Source organism: Prenolepis imparis, unplaced genomic scaffold (genome assembly GCF_030444845.1).
Source record: "Prenolepis imparis isolate NDT839.2.m4 unplaced genomic scaffold, iyPreImpa1.0 SCAF_1, whole genome shotgun sequence".
NCBI lineage: Eukaryota > Metazoa > Arthropoda > Insecta > Hymenoptera > Formicidae > Prenolepis > Prenolepis imparis.
Window position 1 is genome coordinate 6,234,415 of NW_028141159.1, and position 21,763 is coordinate 6,256,177.

Below are 21,763 nucleotides of genomic sequence, written 5' to 3' on the forward strand. Positions count from 1 at the left end.
AAGTGGACGCGTTTTAAGCGTAGACACATTTCTATCCACGTGTCCCTATGTCTTTCTGTCTAGGCATATACTCGACATATATACTCATAAAATGTCCCGGAAACATCGAATGTCTTCTCACTCAGGGCACGAACGACTTTCTTCATCGAGAATATTGAGGCACAAATCATACGCGCCTTTTAATCAATAATATTAAGTAATCAATAATATTAAGTAATCTTTGTAATTAAAAAAAAATATATATTACTGACTATTGTCCATTTTTATTCTATAAATAATAAAATCTTCTAAATTAAAATGCTGCTGAAAATATCTTCTTGCATAAATCGTTTCGCAGGATACTATAGAAGCTTCCTCATCATTCCTGATCGCTGGCAACATTTTTGCGGTGGCAGGAAATTAACGGCAAGCGAGGGAGGGGGAAGAGAGAAGGTGAAGGGGAAAGGTGATCCTTCAATCAATGGCACAGCGCGTGACAGCAGCATTATGAAATTCTTGTAACGGCTGTGTTCAGCGTACCAGGGGTACGCTGATGAATAAATACTTCGCGCGGAATTCCCGCGTTAGAGTCGTTGAATTTACTTCGGCAAGTGGTTAGGAAAGCGGGAATGCGGATCAGGAGGGAATTGCCCTCAAAGGGCAGAATGCCTTGGGGTGCAACGTGCGCAAGCGAAGTAACAGTTGAGTTCGCCTGCGAGTCGCCGAGCGAGGATGTTGAAGTGAGAACACGTATATAACACTCTCTTTCCCATTTGTTCTTCTTCTTCAATTTGAAAAAATGTTTTCTGAGCTGCTGTGCGTCCGCGATTGCTCCCGTATTTCGCGACCGTGAAATAAATGTAACCTTTTCTTTTAATTAATCGACGATTTAGAATTTAAATATAGAAGCAATACTTGATTTTTCTCTTGAGTTACAAAACTAAAGTTACATTTGAGATGACCTGTACAAAGTATGAATAACGTCGCAAGTGCGTAGCCAAGCCTGGCGGGAGCAATGGCCGGCCATGAGTTAGATCGCTTTAACAGCCGCCTGTAAACAGCCTCGCAATTTTATTTCTACCCCCCGCTACGATATTTTCTCCCTCCTCTTGCCAGAAGGGAACCAAACCACCACATTGCTGCATCATCACCCCCTTGTTGCACATTTGTCATTCGTCCTTGTCTTCACTCTTTTTGCCTTTTTCTTTCTCTTTCTCTCTCTCTCTTTTATTCTATTTTTATTTGTATTAGTCTCTTTTCTGGCTTACACAATTAATTATTAATGCTACAACTTCATAATTGTACTAATCACGCTATGTGTGATAGGGATTATATATTATTAGTTCCTACGTAATATATATATATATTATTTATTGCGACATTAAACTGTGAAAGGATTAGCTATTCTGAGAATCTTAGAGTATATAATCAATTAACCTTCATTATTTTAGCAGCTATATTAGTAATCAAATTATAATTTATATATATCGCATATAATAGAATAATTAATTAATCTTTAATTAATTATACTCTACTGAATTTTTGTCTTTCCAGACATATTAGCAGATAATTAATATTAAAATTGTAAGCGGTAAAACTTGTTATCTATTACACTTATACTTTTAAAAAATATCTATAAAGGATTCCAACCAAAAAAAAATTTAGAATTAATAATTATTGCCCCTTAAGATATCTCAAACATATTCAATGATTTTGAATAAAATGAGATAAAATACTATATAGAATAAAGTGATCAAAAATATAAAACAATAACAATATTGATACACAGTTGAAAAATTTGTGTTAAATTTAACAAATATCACATGTCCCAAACGGTCCACAGAAATTTTTGTGTTAATTTAACATAATACGGATATGTTAAATGATGACACGAATATTGTGTTAATATTTTAACATAAAATAAATGCAAACTTCAAATAAACTTGAAATAAATTTTGTGTTAAATTAACATAGTTTTAATGTGAAAATTAACTTAAAAAAATTGTTAATTTTACATTTTATCATCCCCACTTATATTATAAAGTAAAATGAACATTTTTTTCTGTAAATTTTAACAGATAAATCTTGTCACTAATAATATCGAACATATTTCTTGTGTAAAATTAAAAGTAAATACACATTGTGTTATTTTTACACTTTTTTTCAGTTATTTTAATAATTTAACATTTGAGTTAAATTAACACAACAGCAATATGTTAATTTAACACATGAATGTGTTAAATATTTAACACAAAAATTTTAACGGGGACCGTTTCTAACAAGAAAACACAAATTTTCCAACTGTGCACCAAACAATTTCTTGAATATAATATAATTGCTCTCGAAATGCAATAATCCTGAATTTGCTTGTTAAATAAATTTAAAAAATAATAAAGCTTTACACACAAGTGTATAAGAATAAATTATAAAAAAAAAATTAATTATTTGGATTAAAGCTAAATGTTTTCTTGAAATTAATATCAATCAGTTAATTGTAATCTAATTTTTTATTAATTATTGACTGACGGAATTTTTTCAACTTTGCAAACTTTTCTCACTTTCATCGAAATTACTACCCTTGATTAATCGAGCATTCAACGGAATTGAGTGAAGCGCACGCAGCCGTTCAAGCAAGACGAGCTTTCGTTTGAGGGGTGATTCGGGATAGTTTAGCAATTCATTAGGACGGACACTCGAGAGTCGAGACTTAGGCGAACTTGGACTTCCTTCAACTAGAGCCCATTCTATAGAAAGGTTGAACAGAGAGCGCGCATGCACAAGAGAGAAAGAGGGAGAACGAGAGAGAGAGAGATGGTCGAAGCATTACTGCAAAATACCGTTTGTAGACACAAGCGAAATGGGTCTGGCTTAATTAAACTGTATGCAGCTTCCTAAAACGGGATTCCATTTAAAGTCGAGCTTTACCTCAGATCTCTGCAAGCTTCTTTTCGCGAGACCTTCCCTCGTTTCCCACTCATCTTTGACTCACAGTTAATCGCGCAAGATTATAATAACCATTCAAAATGCGATGTGAAACAGATGTTCATATAACTAAAAATAGTTTGAATTTCTGCGTCACGATATTCTCGCAGACTAATTTTTAATTTGTCACGTGAAATTGTAGCGATCCCAGCACATTGAATACAATATACATATAAAAAATATACTAAATATAACATTGTTTATGTCAGAGATTCTGTACATTAAAAAAACTATAAAAAAATATTCTAAAGTAAATGTCTTTTGATAAATGATCTCTTACGATAATGCTTAATTTTTGCAAAACTTTGGCAATTTTTTAAATTATAGAAATTTGTAAAGAAAATGTAGGGAGGAGGAATAGTAAATCCGTATGACATTAAAATCGAATTGCAGATATAAAATTCATACTTCAAAAAATTGTACAGTAACATAAGAAAAATGAATATTAATATGTAAGATTTAAATACGTGGGTGACTCTATTATAACTGCGATTATATTTGAAACACCCGTTATAATTGAATGCGCATTCATGTGGGTATTCACTGACACGTGTAAACGCAGAACGGACAGCACTGTATGTAATACTGGTTTCGCTTAATTAAGCTGCGTCTGCTGTGCCGAAATCTTTAGCGAGCGACAAAGGCGAGTCCGCACGTGCCTTCATTAAGACTCCCCAATTCGGAGTAGCGATCCCTGACTAGCTATCTCAACCACGTACCCAAAGGGTTTTAGAGATAAACGCATCTTCTTCAATATTGAAAGTACGTGCTATCTTATCTCTTTCCTTTTTTTATATAAAGAACCATAAAATCCATACACTGAGAGAATTTTCTCTTAGAATTTACCCTGAAAATCATGGTAATTGTGGGACAATATGGTATGAAAAGAGTTTTATGAGAACTCCTCTGATTAATATTTATCACAATAAAAATAATAATATCTATCACAATAAAATGTAAAACATGTTTGATTAATTTTACTAAATTTATTTTACTAAATTACTGCATAATAAAATTAATCAAACATATTTTATATTTTATTGTAATAGATATTATTATTTTTATTGTGATAAATATTAATCAGAGAAATTCGCATAAAATTCTTTCCATACTATATTGTTTTCCTTACCACGATTACCATGATTTTCAAGGTAAATTTTAAGAAAAAATTCTCTCTGTGTATAATCAACGTAACATTAAACATTATGCCTATTAGATTTATTTGAAACTATGCGAAATGTAACTGTTCTTGTCCGATTATTATCGAACTACCGTGCAACATCACATTTTAACGTCTACAAGGCGGAAAGGAAAGCAAAAATTGGCAAAAAAAATCATGTATAGTCAAATAGGAGCATTGGCCGATTGCCATCTTATTTTTAAAGTCGATGGCACAGAAGAGCGCGTTATTCTCCTCCTTTCTCCCACGCTCTCTCGTCGCACCTCCCCTTTTCTCTCTGTATTCGCGGGTTCCAGATCGCATCTCTCTCGGCAACTTGATCTTGACCTCTCGAACCCGCACGTGATTGTGCCGGCTATTTCTCTTCGTATTCCCTTCTCTCCGGCTGCTTCGTTTATTTCTCTTTTGCTCTTTTCTTTCTCTGCATCTATTAGCTTCGCTCTCTCTCTCTCTCTTTTTTCATTTTTTCTTTATTTTCTTCGTTAAGTATAAAATTTGCATTATAATACAATTTAAAATATAATAATCGAAAACAACTTTCCGTCATATTTTTCTGAATCTATAACAATCTTGTTTTTATGCTAGTTTTATATTTTCAATTCAATTTATGAATAACGCAATTCTTCATTCACATGCCAAACCGCTTCTCCTCTCCTTCCTCCCTTTCAAGTTTGCTTCTCAAAAACTTTTTGAATCGAGAAAAGCCAAGCATTGGCTGACAAGTCGTTTCGCTTTTCCTGGATGCGAGAATAAGACTTTGTTGATCGTAAAATTTGGAGTCTCACTCGGCTGGCTGCCTCTCTTCTTACTCTTCGTTCTTCTCGTACTTCCTTCATAAAACTTTCATTGCGCCTCAAAGTCTCGTTTGAGGTTCATCGAAGAGCCAGCGAGCAGGAAAAATTCGCGACCGTCTTATCTTTTCCAGCGATATTATATTCCAAATACAGCTCAACTCTTTGGCTTTTACAGCATACTTATCTCGCGTATTTTTACAGCACATTTTTTTATATGCTTTTGTAATATACTTGTTTTATTTTAAACGTAGAAAGTGTAAACAAGTATAATCAAAACGATCAATAATATTTTTTGAAAGTAAGGACTAATCTGGCAGTTTGTAATAAGCGCGTTTCAGCGTAGAAGATGTATAAATTCTAAAATATACTTGTGTTTGTGAATTTTGTAATGCATAACATTCATCCACTTTGTTCCCATTGCGCAGTCGCACGGTTTCTCGCCGAATGATAAAATCGCACGCTTATCATCAGGATCCTTCATGACTTATTCAATGCATGACTCGAGCGTAAAGCTTTCCCCGCCTCCCCCGCCCCGTCAATGTATCCATTCTCATACTCCTATATCCTTGATTCGAGATGTATTTCTCTTCTTAATACGATCAAATATAGATAGAAATAGAAATAAAGATAATAATGTATAAGAGAATATCTCAAAATATCGAATGCTTTCTTATTAATCCACAAAATTATAATTTCAGAATTATATCCTGTTAATAAAAGACTTTCTTTGGATCTTTGGATTAAATATATCTTGTATGTAGAAAACTTTTTTCAAAAAGAAAACTTCAAAACATACTAATACGAATGTTGTGTATTGCAAAATTCACACACAGACACATACAAAAGTGTACTTCTTCAAATTTACATCGTCGTTTTTCCGCATTTAGTACTCATTATAAACTCTATCAAGTTGGCCCTTATTTTCGAAAAATATAAAAAAATATATATGTATTGCTTTAGTTAAGCTTGCTTGTTATATTTAAAATAAAATATACTCTCTTTTTTTATGTGTGTTATCCTAATATAATATGTTGTTCATCTCAACAATGAAATGTATATAGAGCATAATAATAAAATCAGATTAATAATAAAAAGCTCAATGAAAAAAATATGGCTGACACCAAATGATCATTTATACCCACGAATGATTTTCTTGACTTCGTTCGTGGCTTGAGTCAGGTCAAGTAAGAGGGACAAAAGTGCACGACTGTCACGAGTTACGATTACGAGTTACACGCCGCAACGATTAGAGAACCTCACGAATATTATCTGACATTACAAGCAATGGCTACGTGTTCCTTTTTAATTTCCTCTCTTAAAGTCTTCTATTCTTGTTGTTTATTAAACATGTTAGTGTCTAATATTAACGTATAAAAGCAAACAGAAAATTTTAGCACTAAAAATTATGAAGATATGGTGTTATATAGATATGTCGCAAGTTTTTCATGTAAATTTAGTCATTTCGTAAAAAGCTTTGACCTTTTTATACAAAAATTGAATTTATAAAGAACAATGTATATGTTTATATGAACATTGTTGCATCGTTATTGCAACATTATTCAACAAACAATTTTTTTTCTATTTTCCCTTCTTTTTCTCGTTGCTTCTGGATGAACACAAATAACCTAAGTTAACCTCTCACCGAGCACGTACTATGTTTTCTAGAACGATACAGTTACTTGCTAGAGCACGTCCGACCGTTAGCCAGACTCCGATAATCGCGTATAACGTGTCTATAGGTCGATCCAGGTCAAATGCAATATTTGTTGCAGTTGAAAAAAAGCACGACGATGAGCATTTCAATTTTTTCGCCCTTCCCTCCTTTTTACTCTGTATAATTTTACAAATATTTCCATAAAATGTATCACAAAATCATCTTTGCAATTTAAAAAAAAAGTCATAGATAAAATTATTTGAAAAAATTTGATTATACTATTTGATTTCAAAATATCTTATTATCTCGGTTTGTAAGTTTTTCTACGCGCTGAAAGCAGAATGCATTTTAATCTTCCTGACAAAAATTTGACTTCAAATGTAATTTCAATATTACCTAAAGCTACATTATTCTAATGCAAATTTTCATTCGCAGAATACGGTAAAGGAATAACGTTGATGGTGAAAAGAACACGATTTTGTCTCATCAAATCGACGCAGGGCTTAACCTTTTGGATTGCTGACGATTTCACAAATCTAGGAACCAATCGTCTAACGAACGAATATGCGAGGATACCGCTTTAGTTCACTTTCACCTGCGCGGGTTCGATGTACTCTACAACGCAATTGCAATGGCACGGTATACACATCACGTTGGGTTGCGTCCAACGGCATAGAACTTAGAGACTCGTCCGAGTTTCACATTTAGGTCTTTGGAAAACCGCTTTCAAGTATGAATAACACAGCGTGTCCAATATATCAGATTATAATCAGTTAGAAAAAAAATTTTTTTTAATGTATATATCCTGTAATTTTCAAGACAAATAATTTTGATTTCAAATAGCAGGTCTTTTGTAAATTCAGCTTTTTTGTAATTCAAAAGAATATTAGCTAAATATGATATATTATATAATATTACACTATAATTATATTTTATATTAAAATATAATTTTATATTAAAATATATTTTATATTATTTATTTGTTCTTTCACGAGAACTGTTTGTTAATTGTATTATAATTTATTAAACATTATATACATATGTATGTCTTTCTCCTCAAACATTTTTCAAATTTGAATCTCAAATTAGACACATTAACTATAATTAAACTTAATAAATAAAATGCGTAATATTATACGAGCATAATGTGAATCTTATTTAGCATATTGTGCAGATGAATTGCAAACTTTAAATTAAATTAAAAATTGTTCAAGTATAATATCAAGTTCAAAGTTTTTAAAAATTGTTTAAATATTGAAAAATTTTAACTAATGATTTTACAGACGTCGTGAAAATCAGAGAACAAAGAGAAAAGAAAAAAGGTGTCATGAAAGGTTACGATGTGCCACACGATTTTACGGAAAGGAGAGGAAAAAGGAGAAGAAAAAGAAAAAAGTAATAGAGACCGACACTCCGCTCCGGATACCAGTTGGCACGATCTATTGAACACAATCTTTCCTAGATACGATCTATACAACTGAGAAGAAAAAAAAAAAAAAGAAATCAATCATCATTTCGAAAGCTGAGAATTCGCATCAAATAACAAAGAAAGACGAAAAAAGGCAAAAAAACCCGCGACTTTTTCTACAAAATGCAATATGATAGCATTCGCAACTTTTCAGATTTCGATATTAGATATCTTAAACGACTGAACTTTAAACTATCAGAAATGTAATAAAAAAATTTTACAGTTTTTTCTTTTTCTTATTATTAGAAAAAAGAAAATATTCATAAAATTTAGATTAAAAAATTTTAATATCATAGCCATATTGAACTTAAAAAAAAAATTGTACGATAATATTTCCAATTTTCTCTCTCTAATTTTCCATAAAATTACTGTAATTTGAGAGATTGCATTTTGCAAAAACTAAATCATATACTTAAACGATATGTCAATGTAAACTAAAATTCGCAGACATCTGCTAGATGATGTAACTATTTGAAGTAAAAAAAATAATCCCCAATTATTTCGAGCAATATATTACCGAAAAATTTAGAAGAGCTTTTAAAGAATCATGACCAAAAAGTTGTTACTTAAGAATACAATTCACAGCGTAGCCGCCAACGTGTTACTTCCCAATTTTCCCTGAATTCCTTTCATAAAAATCCGTTTCTAAGGCGAATCTGCGGACAAGGCGATGATCCCGACGTTCCTGCTGGCTTCGCAGGACCTACTTGATCGTTAAGGAAGCGAGTGGGATAACGGGAGGGGGTGGAAGGGAGGAATCCCCAAAGTGCACCTCCGCTCTAAATCCTGAGACTTCTGTCCCATAGAATTAGGTGGAGGTCCTTCAGCACGACTGGAAGTTGGGTTTCCTTCCTGAAGGTCCAATCCCTTTCAGCTCCCGATAGGGGTATATCCCCGAGGACGACGTCGCTCGCATCGCGGCAAGGAGTAGGAAAGCGGGATGATAAAGACGAGATGGAGGATAAGGGAGAAAGGAATCTTATCCAATAGCTGATCCCGAATGTCCTTAACGAGCACAATAGGTCAGGTATTGCGCAAGCTTTCGCTGACTCGACTCGCACCTCTAGCACGAACCGATTCGAATCGTCCACCCGCGCGCGACTTGTCACTTGCCATAAAACACGAGTCACGTGACTCGATTACCATGGCCAAAATAGAACTATTTAGGACTGGATTGACCGGTAACTTGAAAGAGGATTTATTTCGTGACACTGATAATTCTGTCGACGAAAGAAAAAAACAGTAGATAAAAAAACAGACATCAAATTAAAAACCTATTTTACTGCATGCGTTATTTTAGCGGATTAAATAAATGAAAATATATCCGCATAAATACGATATTTTTGGTTTTGAATGACTCGTTAAATCTGCTGGAAAAGTTCATCGACTGTTTCGCGAGACACCCTGTATATGCGGCGGGGGAATGTTCGATTTCCCTTCATCGCGTCCTCACTTCCGGGTGGAAATGGAAGAGAGATCGATCGGATTGGCTCTCGTGCAGAGAACTACTATGAGAAACTATTCTGGAATCGCGCAGTTCGAACGACCTCCACCTTGAAATCACATTGTTTAGAAGCGCGATTCGTTTATCGAATTTATCATATCTGATCGATGATAAGCGCGATAATAAGATAGATTATATGATAACTGTACCAAAATATCGTGTCTCTTCATGATAACTAATGAAAATGATATCTTGTCAGTTTTGTTTGTGTCTCAAAAATCAAGATAATAAAAATATTGTTTACATGTTACATATTTTGTATTCGGCGATTTTAAAACGGCGGAAAGCAAAACAGGAAATTGACATGAGATAAAAAACTCGTAAACAATGAATGTACGTTTATAAAATTATTTTGGAATCATAATAAATATTCAACAGAAGATTATATAAAGCCTTATAAATATTGAACGTAAACTATTGCTGAAGTGTTACTGATTTGCGTGCGTAATAATTCAAATAATTTAAATGTAAAATTAATATAAATATTAAGTATAAAATACAAAATTATTAAAATTATAATGTTGTCAATTGTGACAAATTGTTGCAATTTTTAACATTAATGAAAAATCTTCCTGACCAATTCAATATCAATTTTTTTTCTCAAAAAAATTATAAAAGTTAATTATATACAGCAGTTATATAACAGTATTATATATACAGCATTGTATATTTTTATAACTAAATTGTAAGTTTTAATTTTATAGAATTCTCTATTAAAGTCGATACGAAATTAAAGAATAGTCATTATATATTTTTTTCATTAGAATTATGCTATATTATTTTTCATTCTTATACATAATTCGCAAAAATCTCTTCATATTTAAATACTTATAATTTAAGAACTGTTGATTTTTGTTAAAGAAAGAAATCAGTTTGCGTAAGTTTATTAATAAAAATACGAGATGAGTCATATTAATTTTCTTAGTTTTATTAAAGTAAATTGCATTTCAGAGACTGTGTTGATAGAAAATTAAAAGAATTTATAAAGAAGAAACGGCCTATATGTTTGGGGTATTTTGTGCAATTTCTATTCATAAGTATTAATTGAAAATATATTTAAGGAAGATTTAATGCGATCTGTAATTGGAGGCTCTTAACGCATAATTAATGCCATGTTGTTATTCTCCCATTTCGACAATGCCTTCCTTTCTCTACAATGCCCTCCCTTCTATTCGACCGCAAACCGACTCCCAATCACCATGCAAACCGTCAATATAACTCGGAAAATTACGGGAAACTAGTCAGCGTAGTAATGTGTTTCCTTCTGTTTTCATAGTCTCTCTCTCTCTCTCTCTTTCTCTCTCTTATCCCTCCTTCCCTTTCTTTACTCCTTCACCTTCACCCTCTTCGTTCTACTCGTGTCCAACAGGTATGCACCTGAATGCTGCACTATTGTTGCTGCAATAATTGTCTTAGTCCAAGAATCGTTATCTTTGTTAGAGACACAATTGTCTACTCTCTTCTCTCTCTCTCTTTCTGTAGCAAAATTAATCCCTATTAAAGTTGCATAAAATTAAGAAAAAAATGAGAATTTAATATATATTAGATCGTTGCACATAACATAACGTATTTGCGAATCTTCATAAAATGCTCTAAAATAAAACCTAAAAATATTCTAATAAAGTATTACGTTATAATGACACGATTCTTTTTTATAAAAGTATGCTTCAATTTTTATGAAATGTTTGTGTGATCTTCAAATTATAGTAAACTTGTCAAAAGTAGAAAAAAAACAGTGCTTCCTCTATGAGGAAGCGCAAAATGGAAAAGTCTTTGTATTACTTCATAAATTTAAATTCGTATACAAAGAAAAAATATATAGATATTTGAAAAAATATACAAAGCCAGAACGTGCATCCTTGGCACTTTTAGATTAATTCAACGTGACACGAAAACTTTCCAATCATGACGAAAAGTGATCTCTTCAATCTCCATTGTAAAAGAGTGTCGGGATGAAATAAAAAATGTGTAATTAAAAACGCGTACACCATACACTCCCGTTCTCGCCTCGCATATCTACTTACAACCGGTCCGGATACGATACTGACATCATGTCATATGAATATAAAAACCAAGCAAATTATTTCAGCGGGATGGTTAGCGAAGTTTTATTCGACAATCGTGAAAAAAAGTATATGTATGTATATACAATTCTTCTCAATTTTATATTAAATTCAATTTCAATGTTTTTATATTTTTTCGTCAATATGTGTATTTCACTTATAATATTTAAAAAAAACTTCTCTCTTATTGTCTCTTAACAAATGTATGAAAATTTTAATTTTGATGAAAAAAAACACGCATCAAGACAATCCAGTTCTCGTCGATTTGAATCTCATGATGCATTTTTTTGCGCGAAAATATCTTTATAAACTACGTTAAGATATTTATCATACATTTAATGTATATAACTCTTTAATGAAGAGAATAAGTAAAAACAACACTCACTATCAGTATCCGATTGCGGATCAGTAACCAAATTGCGTGATTCTCTCAATCAACATTCCAATCCCAGTTTTAGGAAATACAACACCAATCGAATATTTATTTGCGTAATTATGGTGTCACGACTATGAGTAATATAAACGAGAATGAATAAGCACGAATGAGAATCACTGTTCAAGAGAGCTCAAGGTGAACGAGCTTCAAAGTGGCAATGGTGAGCCGCGGAGAGCCGCGTCGAGACAAGCGAAGGGTCCGTATGGGCCCTAATGCTCGCATCGTTTCTTACACGAAACACTTCCACCCTCCCTATTTTTCTTGCACTTCACAGCTGTACTAATTGAGTAAACAACTATTCGCGAGAGTATAATGTCTCAAGAATTTCTAAGGAAAACAATATATGTATATAAACATGATAAAATTGCAAATACAATCCAAATATATGTACATAAAAAGAAGTATATGTTAATGAAAAAAATGCAATAACCTTTTTCACATTTCCCATACTGCAAAGTAATTTTTACAATTTTTTCGTTTGAAGTAGGAAGTTTAAAAGATAAAAAGGAAGAATATTATAAAAATCAAAAATATTTTCAGCTTCGTAGAAACGGGATATTAAATTTTCTAAAATAATATTGGTTTCTTTCGTATTAATATGGCTCTCCCAAAGTTAGAATTCACTCCACGAATTTTTTATATTATATCTAATTTTCGAACAATGGAGTTATTATATTAATTTTCTAAATGTACTGTAATTTGAAAAGTCGCAGAGACAAAAACTGAAGAGCAGACTTTTCCAAAAAAAAAAAGAATCATGTCGCGTAATTCAATACGCGATTATCAAAAGACATTTACTTTACTAGAACGTATCATAAAGCCAAAACTAGTCTGACATTACGTGTATGCAACAATCAAATTAATACGTGACGCTTCTAACCAAGGTCGGTCGATGCTCTAAACAACATCGGACACATCTCCCCAACGTTAGAGAATGAAAGGAGGTGCACAGGGTGCACGCTCCGTCGAATCGTCCTTGACCCCGAAGTCAGCCCGCATTCTGCCCTGTACATCTCGCGAAAGATATAACGCACGTCTCTTTCTCCGCGAACGCATATCAATTCTGATCATTTTGATTATTCTGCTTCCCCCTGCCTCTTTTGCATTATATCGTTCGTTTCCCCAAGTGGAGCTTAATTCCTAACATTTTTTGTCTCAAAAACATGAGACAAATTATCAGTTTATGACTTCAAAATTAATTAATACTCGTAGATTCATTAATTAAATTGTTTCGATCGGTCCTTTCTTATTTCCTTGAACGCGGAGATATTGCAAGTGAATAACACGAACGTTTATCGACTAAACCTTTGCTCTCTAATTTGAGAAGTTGATACGACAGAATTTCTTTAAACAATTGATCCGCTTATTTGCGCATCGAATTTTTTAATTAACGTCTCATCCCGTTATATCCTATTACATGAAAAATAATGTAGATTTATTTAACCGTTTATTTTCAGATTTGATACAATTCTATAATTTCTGTTTGCTTTTGTTTTTAATTATAATAATTTTTTATTGATATTGTGACCAAGATATTTCGAAAGAGGCGAAATGCTATTAAGAATGAAATTCAATTGTAAGATAAAATATAAAACTTATAAAAGTTCAATAATTTGTAGCAAGTTGATTTTTAATTTTAACTGTTTTAGTTACGTAATTTAATTATATCATATAATTTATAATTATATTAATAATCGATAAAGTTGTATGCCCTATAATTTTTTAGGTCCTATACTATATATAACATTAGTAGTTTTATTAATTGTTTTGTAGTTTTTTAATTATACATAAACTTATCAAATTTGTATTTTTGTTATTATGTTATTAAATATAAAAAAATATTAATTTGAGTTATTATATATTAATTAAGCAGATTAATTAAAACTAAAATCATATAATCTAGAAAAGGGTTAAACTTAAAGCCAGTCGGGAAAGATTCAAGTCAAAATTATGAAAAACCAACGGAAGGCGAAATAGTGAGGAGCCGAATCGGAAGTTAGCTATCTCACGGTGGCGGCACAAAGGATGGCACTTAAAAATTCAATGCATTTCAAATGGGCCAGGAATCTGTCCTCGGGCGCCGTTCGCGAACGCCATTTTCACTCGCGCTAGCGTAGCCGTTTGTTGAGCTTTCGTTTTCCGGCTGACCTGTGATGATATCTTCTCCTTATATTCGGGAAAACCTCACGATTTTGCATAATGGTTCACACAAATAACGCGCGATCAAGCAATTTGTTTTTATCTCTGTTTATTAATCAATAATAAAAAATTCTATCTTTTAGAATAAAAAAAATTAATATTAAACAAAAATTAATTAAATTTTAAATTTTATAACATAACATAATAAATACAAATTCGATAAGTTTATGCAATTATTATTTTAATCCCTTTGAACTTCAAACCTTTTCATTTCTCTATATTTTTTCGAACGTGTATATACATATATGACATGTAATTTTATATTGTAATTTTTTCAATCTTCGATCACGATATTGATCAATGAACCGTCAATTTTTAATCAATTTTAATTTAATTTAATTTAAATTTAATGACCATGAGACAAGATAAACACTGAACAAAAATAAAAAATTATTTGAATACATATAATAATATTATATGTAGAGTTTTTAAAACCTAATGAAGCCACAGCAAAATACAAGCAAAAATACAAGAAGAGAGTATACAATGCAACCAGAGCAATTACTATCATAGTATTAATGGAACAATCGTCAATCGTAATTCAATTTTAACTGTAATTTTTAATGTGCGATATGGTATGATATGGGTCTAAACTTCACGCGCACGTATGTTAATAAAATTCGCCGTAAATTTATTTCCGCCGCACAACACGTGCTAAATTTAGGACAGTGTGTCATCGGCTTCTATGTTTTCTACATTCGTCGCACGTAATGCGTGTTTACGCATTATTTACATCTATCATCAGCTATCATTAATATAGACGCGTAAACAACATTAATCATAAAATTTAGCTTTTTTTAAAAAGAAACAAAAGCGAATAATTATAAGCAGCAATTTAAAGAAATATTATTTTTTTTAATGTTAACTTGTGTCTCCAGATATTTCTCTACAGTCTATTATTTTTAAGTATTAAATTATTGTGTACACATAAAATATTAAGTGTTTAAAATTGCAATTTTTATATAACGCTTTTAAAAGAAAATAAACTATTTAGTATTGTATGTCACAATTCTTTTTTAAAAGTAAATTTTAGTTTTTCTCGAAATATTTTCAATTTTTTATTTTACTAGAAATTTGTGAAAATATTGAATATAATTCCATACAATGTTATCAGATAACATCTATCTAATAACATCTATCATTTTAAAATCAAATATAGTATTGTAAATAGTTGCAAATGTAATTTTCATACAGAAAGAATCATATTATTATAATATAAGCAAAATGAATATTAGTACACAAAAGTTAATACGCAATTGACTTGGAACAACCTATACATTTATCTCTCACATCTTGAATATTTTTCAAATTGTTTCGAAAAAAAATAGACTACAAATATTTGGAGAAAGAAAAGGTCAAAATTCTCACTAGTCAGCGATGCATAAAAAGAAAAAAAGAGAGGATAGAAGGGGTGCTATAGAGAATAAGAGAAAGCGAGATGGTCGCAGGCGGACTATCGATTTTTTTTATACCCAAGCAGTCCATGTGCGAATAGTGGTCGTGATGGGGAGAGGGATAAGGGGAGCAAAAGAAGTTACACAAGGGGTAGCGTGACACAGAAACGGCCAATATGAAAACCCGCTTGCTCTGTTATATCTCGTATTGCGTTACATAACGCAGTTATGCATATTTTCACATTTTTGACTCGGAATTATAAACGCGAAGCTAAAAATCCAATGTCCTGTAGTTATTTTTCCGCTCCCCCTACTTCATCTCCCCCCAATACAAGATGTATATATTGATCTTTACTAGAACATTTATTTTCGAAAAAATTAATTTAGAAATATTACGATATTATTATTGTATTTTAACTATTTGACAAATTCTGATTTTATTCCCAATTAGACCAAATTATTTTTGTCTGATAATTTGTAATCTTATTCTGATTTATCTTCGATACATTCTGATATCGATTTATGCATAACAAGTTTGCTTTCATAAATTATGAATTTATAAATATATTACACTGCAAAAATTTGAAAAACAAAGTTGTATTTTCTTCGACATTTATTACATCAATTATTAATATTTATTATATTTATTTCTGACGAATATTTAAATTTATTTATAGCATCCAAGAAGAAAAGCTATTTACAAATACATTTTATGGTTAATCGTTATCAATTGATTTACCGATTCATTGTGAGATATTCATGTAAAAAAATTTTTTTTTAATTTTAACCTCCCTTTATAATGTACGACTATGCAAGCACGATACTAGTTAGAAAAAGCACGAAATTATAACTCATAAAAGTTATAAGTTATAATTATTAACTAGCTTATTAATAAAATATTTACTAATTTATTGTTTGTAAAACACTCACCTATTTTTCTCCAACTCATTATGAGTCGTCCTGCAAGCAATAAAAGGAAACGCTCATTAGATCTATCAGTAGAAGTAGTATCAAAAACGTGATTTGCGATAAGACCAGAAATTGAGCAACGATGATAATATCGAAACCATTGATACAACACAAACATGATATAAAATAAAAAAAGGGGGATGTTTATCCGATAAAACATATTGCAATGTAGCTATAAATAATATGAATTTGCAACAACAGTATCATTTGTAGCAATAGTAATTGCATTTTATTCAAACGAATCAAACGATTCACTGTCAATTGGCAATATTTTGAGTTGTTAGGTACTATGTCGGATTCCAAAAGTTACGATTTAATGAAGTGTTTTTATAGAAATAAATGTCTCTTAATAATCGAGTATAATATATCATGTTAAAATTATATAATTATTTTACACAACCACACGCTTTATTTTCTCTCTTTCTTTGCAAAGAGCTACAATTTTTCGAGTTACCGTAAATTTGTGGAAATGTAAGAAATTTAAAAATTTGTATAATATTTCTCTCTAAAGTATTGAAAGTTAGATATATGACATCATAGAAACAATTCAAAATATTCATTAAATGTACTTAAAAAATATATATTAATGTGAGAAAAGAATAAAAAAATATTAATGTTTCAAAATTTAACATGTGGAATGAAAAAATTGCAAAGATAATTTTAACTTAAAAAATTAGAATAAATTTCTAAATGTCATTTCTCAAAATATATCTGTGTAGACTAACCTGCTGCCTTGGGACTTCTTTGTCTTTGTCCTCTTTATAACCGTCCGCATATCATCGGGTATTGGCATCGTTGAAGCATAGCCATGTTCAGCTTCTGTAATCATAAAGCGATAAATCGATAAGTAGAATGTAAAATTACATACAATTATTATATACTGTATTCTAAAATTAATAGCCTGAGAGAGAGAGAGAGAGAGAGAGAGAGAGAGCTTTACGTAATCAAAATAAGCGAAGCGTTCATAAATGGGAGTATGAAAATTATTTGTGTCCAAATATCTTTCCCGCTAACATAAATGTCATCTTCTTCAATTTCAAAATGTTCAATATCATACGATTTTAATCTTAATGACATTTTCCAAAACAATGCAGTTATTTCGATACAGAAGAAAAACAGCGACGTGACTCTCATGAGAGAGTTAGAACTTTCGAAGCTTGTTAAGTTCGTTATGGAGCGAGTGAAGACGCGGACACACCGATATTAAGTCACGTTTTATTTTCTTAGACCATTCCAGGAGAGTCACGTCCGATCCAAGTACGATCGTGCCTCGTTTTGTGATTTTTCAAGCAAACAAAAGTTCAACTATTTCAATTCAATAAGTGTGTGTCGTTGAGTTAGGCCCATATTGCTCGAATGTCAAATGTAATGTTTACATTTCTACAAAGAGATATCGAATTAAATTGGAATAAACAAATGCATCAAATTGATGTTGAAATAGACGCGGAATATATTTGTATAAATAGATCTCCGTGCTTTAAATTAAGATACGGACAGACACTTTAAATCAGATAAAAATAGATAGAGACTTTAGACTAAATTTCCATAAATAAAAAGGTCACGGGTAAATTGAGACAAAACTTGGGGGGGCTCGCTACTTTCTCAGATTCACTTCAGATTTACTTTCATTCAGATTCATCAAAGTTTCAAATAGAAATCACATATTCGTAGTGAATATTCGTGACTCATTTTAATTAATTGAAATTTGCAATAATTCGCGTTTACGATATATAATCGGCGTTTATTATAAAATGAATGTTTCTACAGAATTATCGTCTTTAGAATATTATGTCTGATTTTTCGATTTTACTCCTAAATATTCGTGACTCATTTTAATTAATTGAAATTTGCAATAATTCGCGTTTACGATATATAATCGGCGTTTAATATAAAATGAATGTTTCTACAGAATTATCGTCTTTAGAATATTATGTCTGATTTTTCGATTTTACTCCTAAATATTCGTGACTCATTTTAATTAATTGAAATTTGCAATAATTCGCGTTTACGATATATAATCGGCGTTTAATATAAAATGAATGTTTCTACAGAATTATCGTCTTTAGAATATTATGTCTGATTTTTCGATTTTACTCCTAAATATTCGTGACTCATTTTAATTAATTGAAATTTGCAATAATTCGCGTTTACGATATATAATCGGCGTTTAATATAAAATGAATGTTTCTACAGAATTATCGTCTTTAGAATATTATGTCTGATTTTTCGATTTCACTCCTAAATTTATGATAATTTAAAATTGCTAATATTTTATTTAAAAAGCGCGCTGAGACTTGGTAAAAGAATCACGTTACTTTAACGACGTATAATATTCGATTATCACAAACGACGTTTATTTTACAAGAGTATTACATAAAATTGAAACTTGTGTTGCAAATTCATATGCAAACGAGACACTCCGATCGCTCTTTCGGAAATCTAACGTCGTATTACGCACGAGGGGATACGCGTGCGCACGCGCGCGAAAAACGACGAGGACGTGCGTCCTCGCATGCACGCGGCTCTAAGTGCGACGCAGCAGCATTATAAGTGGAGTGATAAAATGAGATCATCGCGCCGCGTACGATCGCACTATGAAAACAAAGATAGCGGTGGCGAGATGAGGCGTATTTTTAAATCGTATAATTTTCTTGTTATTAAAGGGACACATTCCAAGTAGAAGTGTCTGTTGCATAAAGAATTCATTTAAAAGATTCGAATTATAGTCTCACATATTTAAGAGATCCATATCTCAATTTAACTATGAAAACTGTCAGCGATTCGATTAATCGTTATACGATAAACATTTAAAAACAGATATACACATTAAAATTGATTGATGAAAAAAGCGGCGATTTCATGCTACATTTTCCTATCGGTATGTTTAAACTTTCAATGGAACAGAAATAGAATAGCGTTTGACATATAGACTCTAGATAACAACTTCAAATAAAAATATTACATCAAAGAGAAACATATATTACAAAAAATGCATTCTATATAATTAAATATTCCTGTAAAGGATTAAACAAATGACGATAAAATTGTGTTACAATTGATCGCGCGTGGAATAATTTTTTTTTTATACGTACGCGATTTAATAACTCGACTGAGATTTAATTATGACATCGCATAGTTTTTTTTTTTTTTATTCTTATATATTTATATATCATGCTGCATATTTATCCGCGATACAATATAATCGCGAGACGTTGATATCGCGCGTAAACAGAGAAGTATGAAATTTGAATGAGATGAAATTGAGAGGGCGCGCGTGTATGTGAGAGAAGAAAAGAAAAAAGAAGCGCGAATACACTCACCTCGACTGATTGTGAGATTTAATTATGACAGCGCATAGTTTTTTTTTTTTTTTATTCTTATGTATCATGCTGCATAGTTATCCGCGGTACAATATAATCGCGAGACGTTGATATCGCGCGTAAACAGAGAAGTATAAGAAATTTGAATGAGATGAAATTGAGAGGGCGCGCGTGTATGTGAGAAGAAAAGAAAAAAAGAAGCGCGAACACTCACCTCTTTCCCTTCGTTCAATGTACTCGGCGGCCTGCAGTAGGGCAGCAATGCTCATATTTCCTCGGTTTGGCGTAATCCTGGCGGCTTCCGTTCACGCTCGCTCTTTCTTCTCCTCCTCCTGCCTCACGCTCCGGAGCCGGACACACGCGACCGAAACACACACGATGCGGCGGCGCACGCACGCAAGCTCACACTCACACACACGCGCGCGCGCGCACGTGCGCGTACGACGGGCGCCTAGACGAGAATGAAGGGGGAGGGCTGCTGCGAGATACGTAATCGTGATGTCTTCGGCCGCCGTGCCGCGCCACCTCGGGCGATTTCGCGGTGCCTCGGTTACTCTCGGACACGTAACTGCGTGCACCAACGCGCACGAGCAGCGAGACTACGACGATGAGAGATGACGACGCGCACGCAAGCGAGAAACGTGCACCGACCGATCCGCGGACGGCGAACAACGACGATGACAGCGACGACGGCGGCGGCGGACGATCGAGATGGATGTAATACGCAGAAAAGCTCTACCTTTCAGGACAGCCTTTCTTCCTCGCGCGTCTGTCTCGCGAACGACGAAAATCGACAAATATTCCGGACAAGTCGTCTCTTGGGATGTTGTTGTCGTCGAATCTGACTCCGCTTGATAAACTCGCTTCGCCACGAAACTCCGATGTTAATGAACTTGTCCACTTCCAAATGCTCCCTCTCCTTTATGTTGATAATGTCGTTAATGTCACTCGAATCGCAGAATGTCGATCACTGAACGTTGTTTTCATGCAACATTTGGAATTTTGTTCGTTTTTTTTTTTTTTTTTTTCAAACACCAAACCAGTCAGAAGTCGCGTTGTTCTTTCCGATGTGTTTCCTCTTCGAATCGTGATTGTTCCAATTGTTTTATCCTTCGGTTACTTCTGCCCTCTTGCTCTCTCCTTCCACGCCGTATATATCACCACATTTACCGCGATTACACTAAATCACAAGAGAAAACCGATTATCATCACCGTTGACCGTACTCAGTATTCTTGGCGTACGCGATTTCGTGTGTGCATACAGGTCCAATGACAACAATACAATGCTCCCATAAAGTGCCGCGTGAAGTAACTACGCTTCGAACGCCGCCGAGAGAAACTGATCGTGAACAGCGCATACACATAAGTAAACACAGGCGCGCGCGCGCGTACACATATGTATATATATATATATGTACACACATATGTATATATATATATACATAATCACACATGCAGAACGAAGCATCGCAGAGTGAAAGAGCGAGAGAAGACGGAAGAAGAAGAAAGGGGAGGGAATGAAAGAGAGAATACGCCTACGCGCGGTCGCGTAACGCGAGAAAAATAAACAGCGAGTAAAACGGAAACAGAGCGAGAGCGAGAGAGATAGAAATAGACGGATAAATATAGCAAGAGCGCGATAAAGCAAAATTTATTATACGCTTCGAAATGAAATTTCCTATGAATTAAAAACATACGGAAAGCAAAAATTTTATCCTTTTATTGAATATTTATTGCGTTTTTCATACTTTAATAAAAAAACGCGCATGACTATATACAAGAATGAGAACACAAATCAATTACATATTTTAATATATATAT

General features: G+C 32.7%; 1 protein-coding gene and 1 long non-coding RNA gene across 6 annotated transcripts in view; one reads left to right on the top strand and one right to left on the bottom strand.

Annotated features, from left to right (window-relative positions):
* Positions 1–21,763, bottom strand: part of Mxd (MAX dimerization protein) — a 43,473-nt gene that overhangs the window by 19,422 nt on the left and 2,288 nt on the right. For 4 of the 5 annotated variants that reach the window (XM_083051747.1, XM_083051757.1, XM_083051730.1 and 1 more), the window contains exons 2-4: positions 20,157–21,122; positions 17,348–17,441; positions 16,584–16,613 (exon numbers count right to left, since the gene is read on the bottom strand). In XM_083051747.1, the coding sequence (XP_082907873.1) occupies positions 16,584–16,613; positions 17,348–17,441; positions 20,157–20,211 (179 nt within the window). In that variant the 5' untranslated portion in view covers positions 20,212–21,122. Of the gene's footprint in view, positions 1–16,583; positions 16,614–17,347; positions 17,442–20,156; positions 21,282–21,763 lie in introns of all 5 variants that reach the window. The other variant, XM_083051739.1, reaches the window with a different exon arrangement.
* Positions 433–8,178, top strand: LOC145943771 (uncharacterized). Its single transcript, XR_014426575.1, has 3 exons — positions 433–719; positions 7,025–7,319; positions 7,873–8,178. It is a non-coding gene; the product is annotated as an uncharacterized LOC145943771 (long non-coding RNA).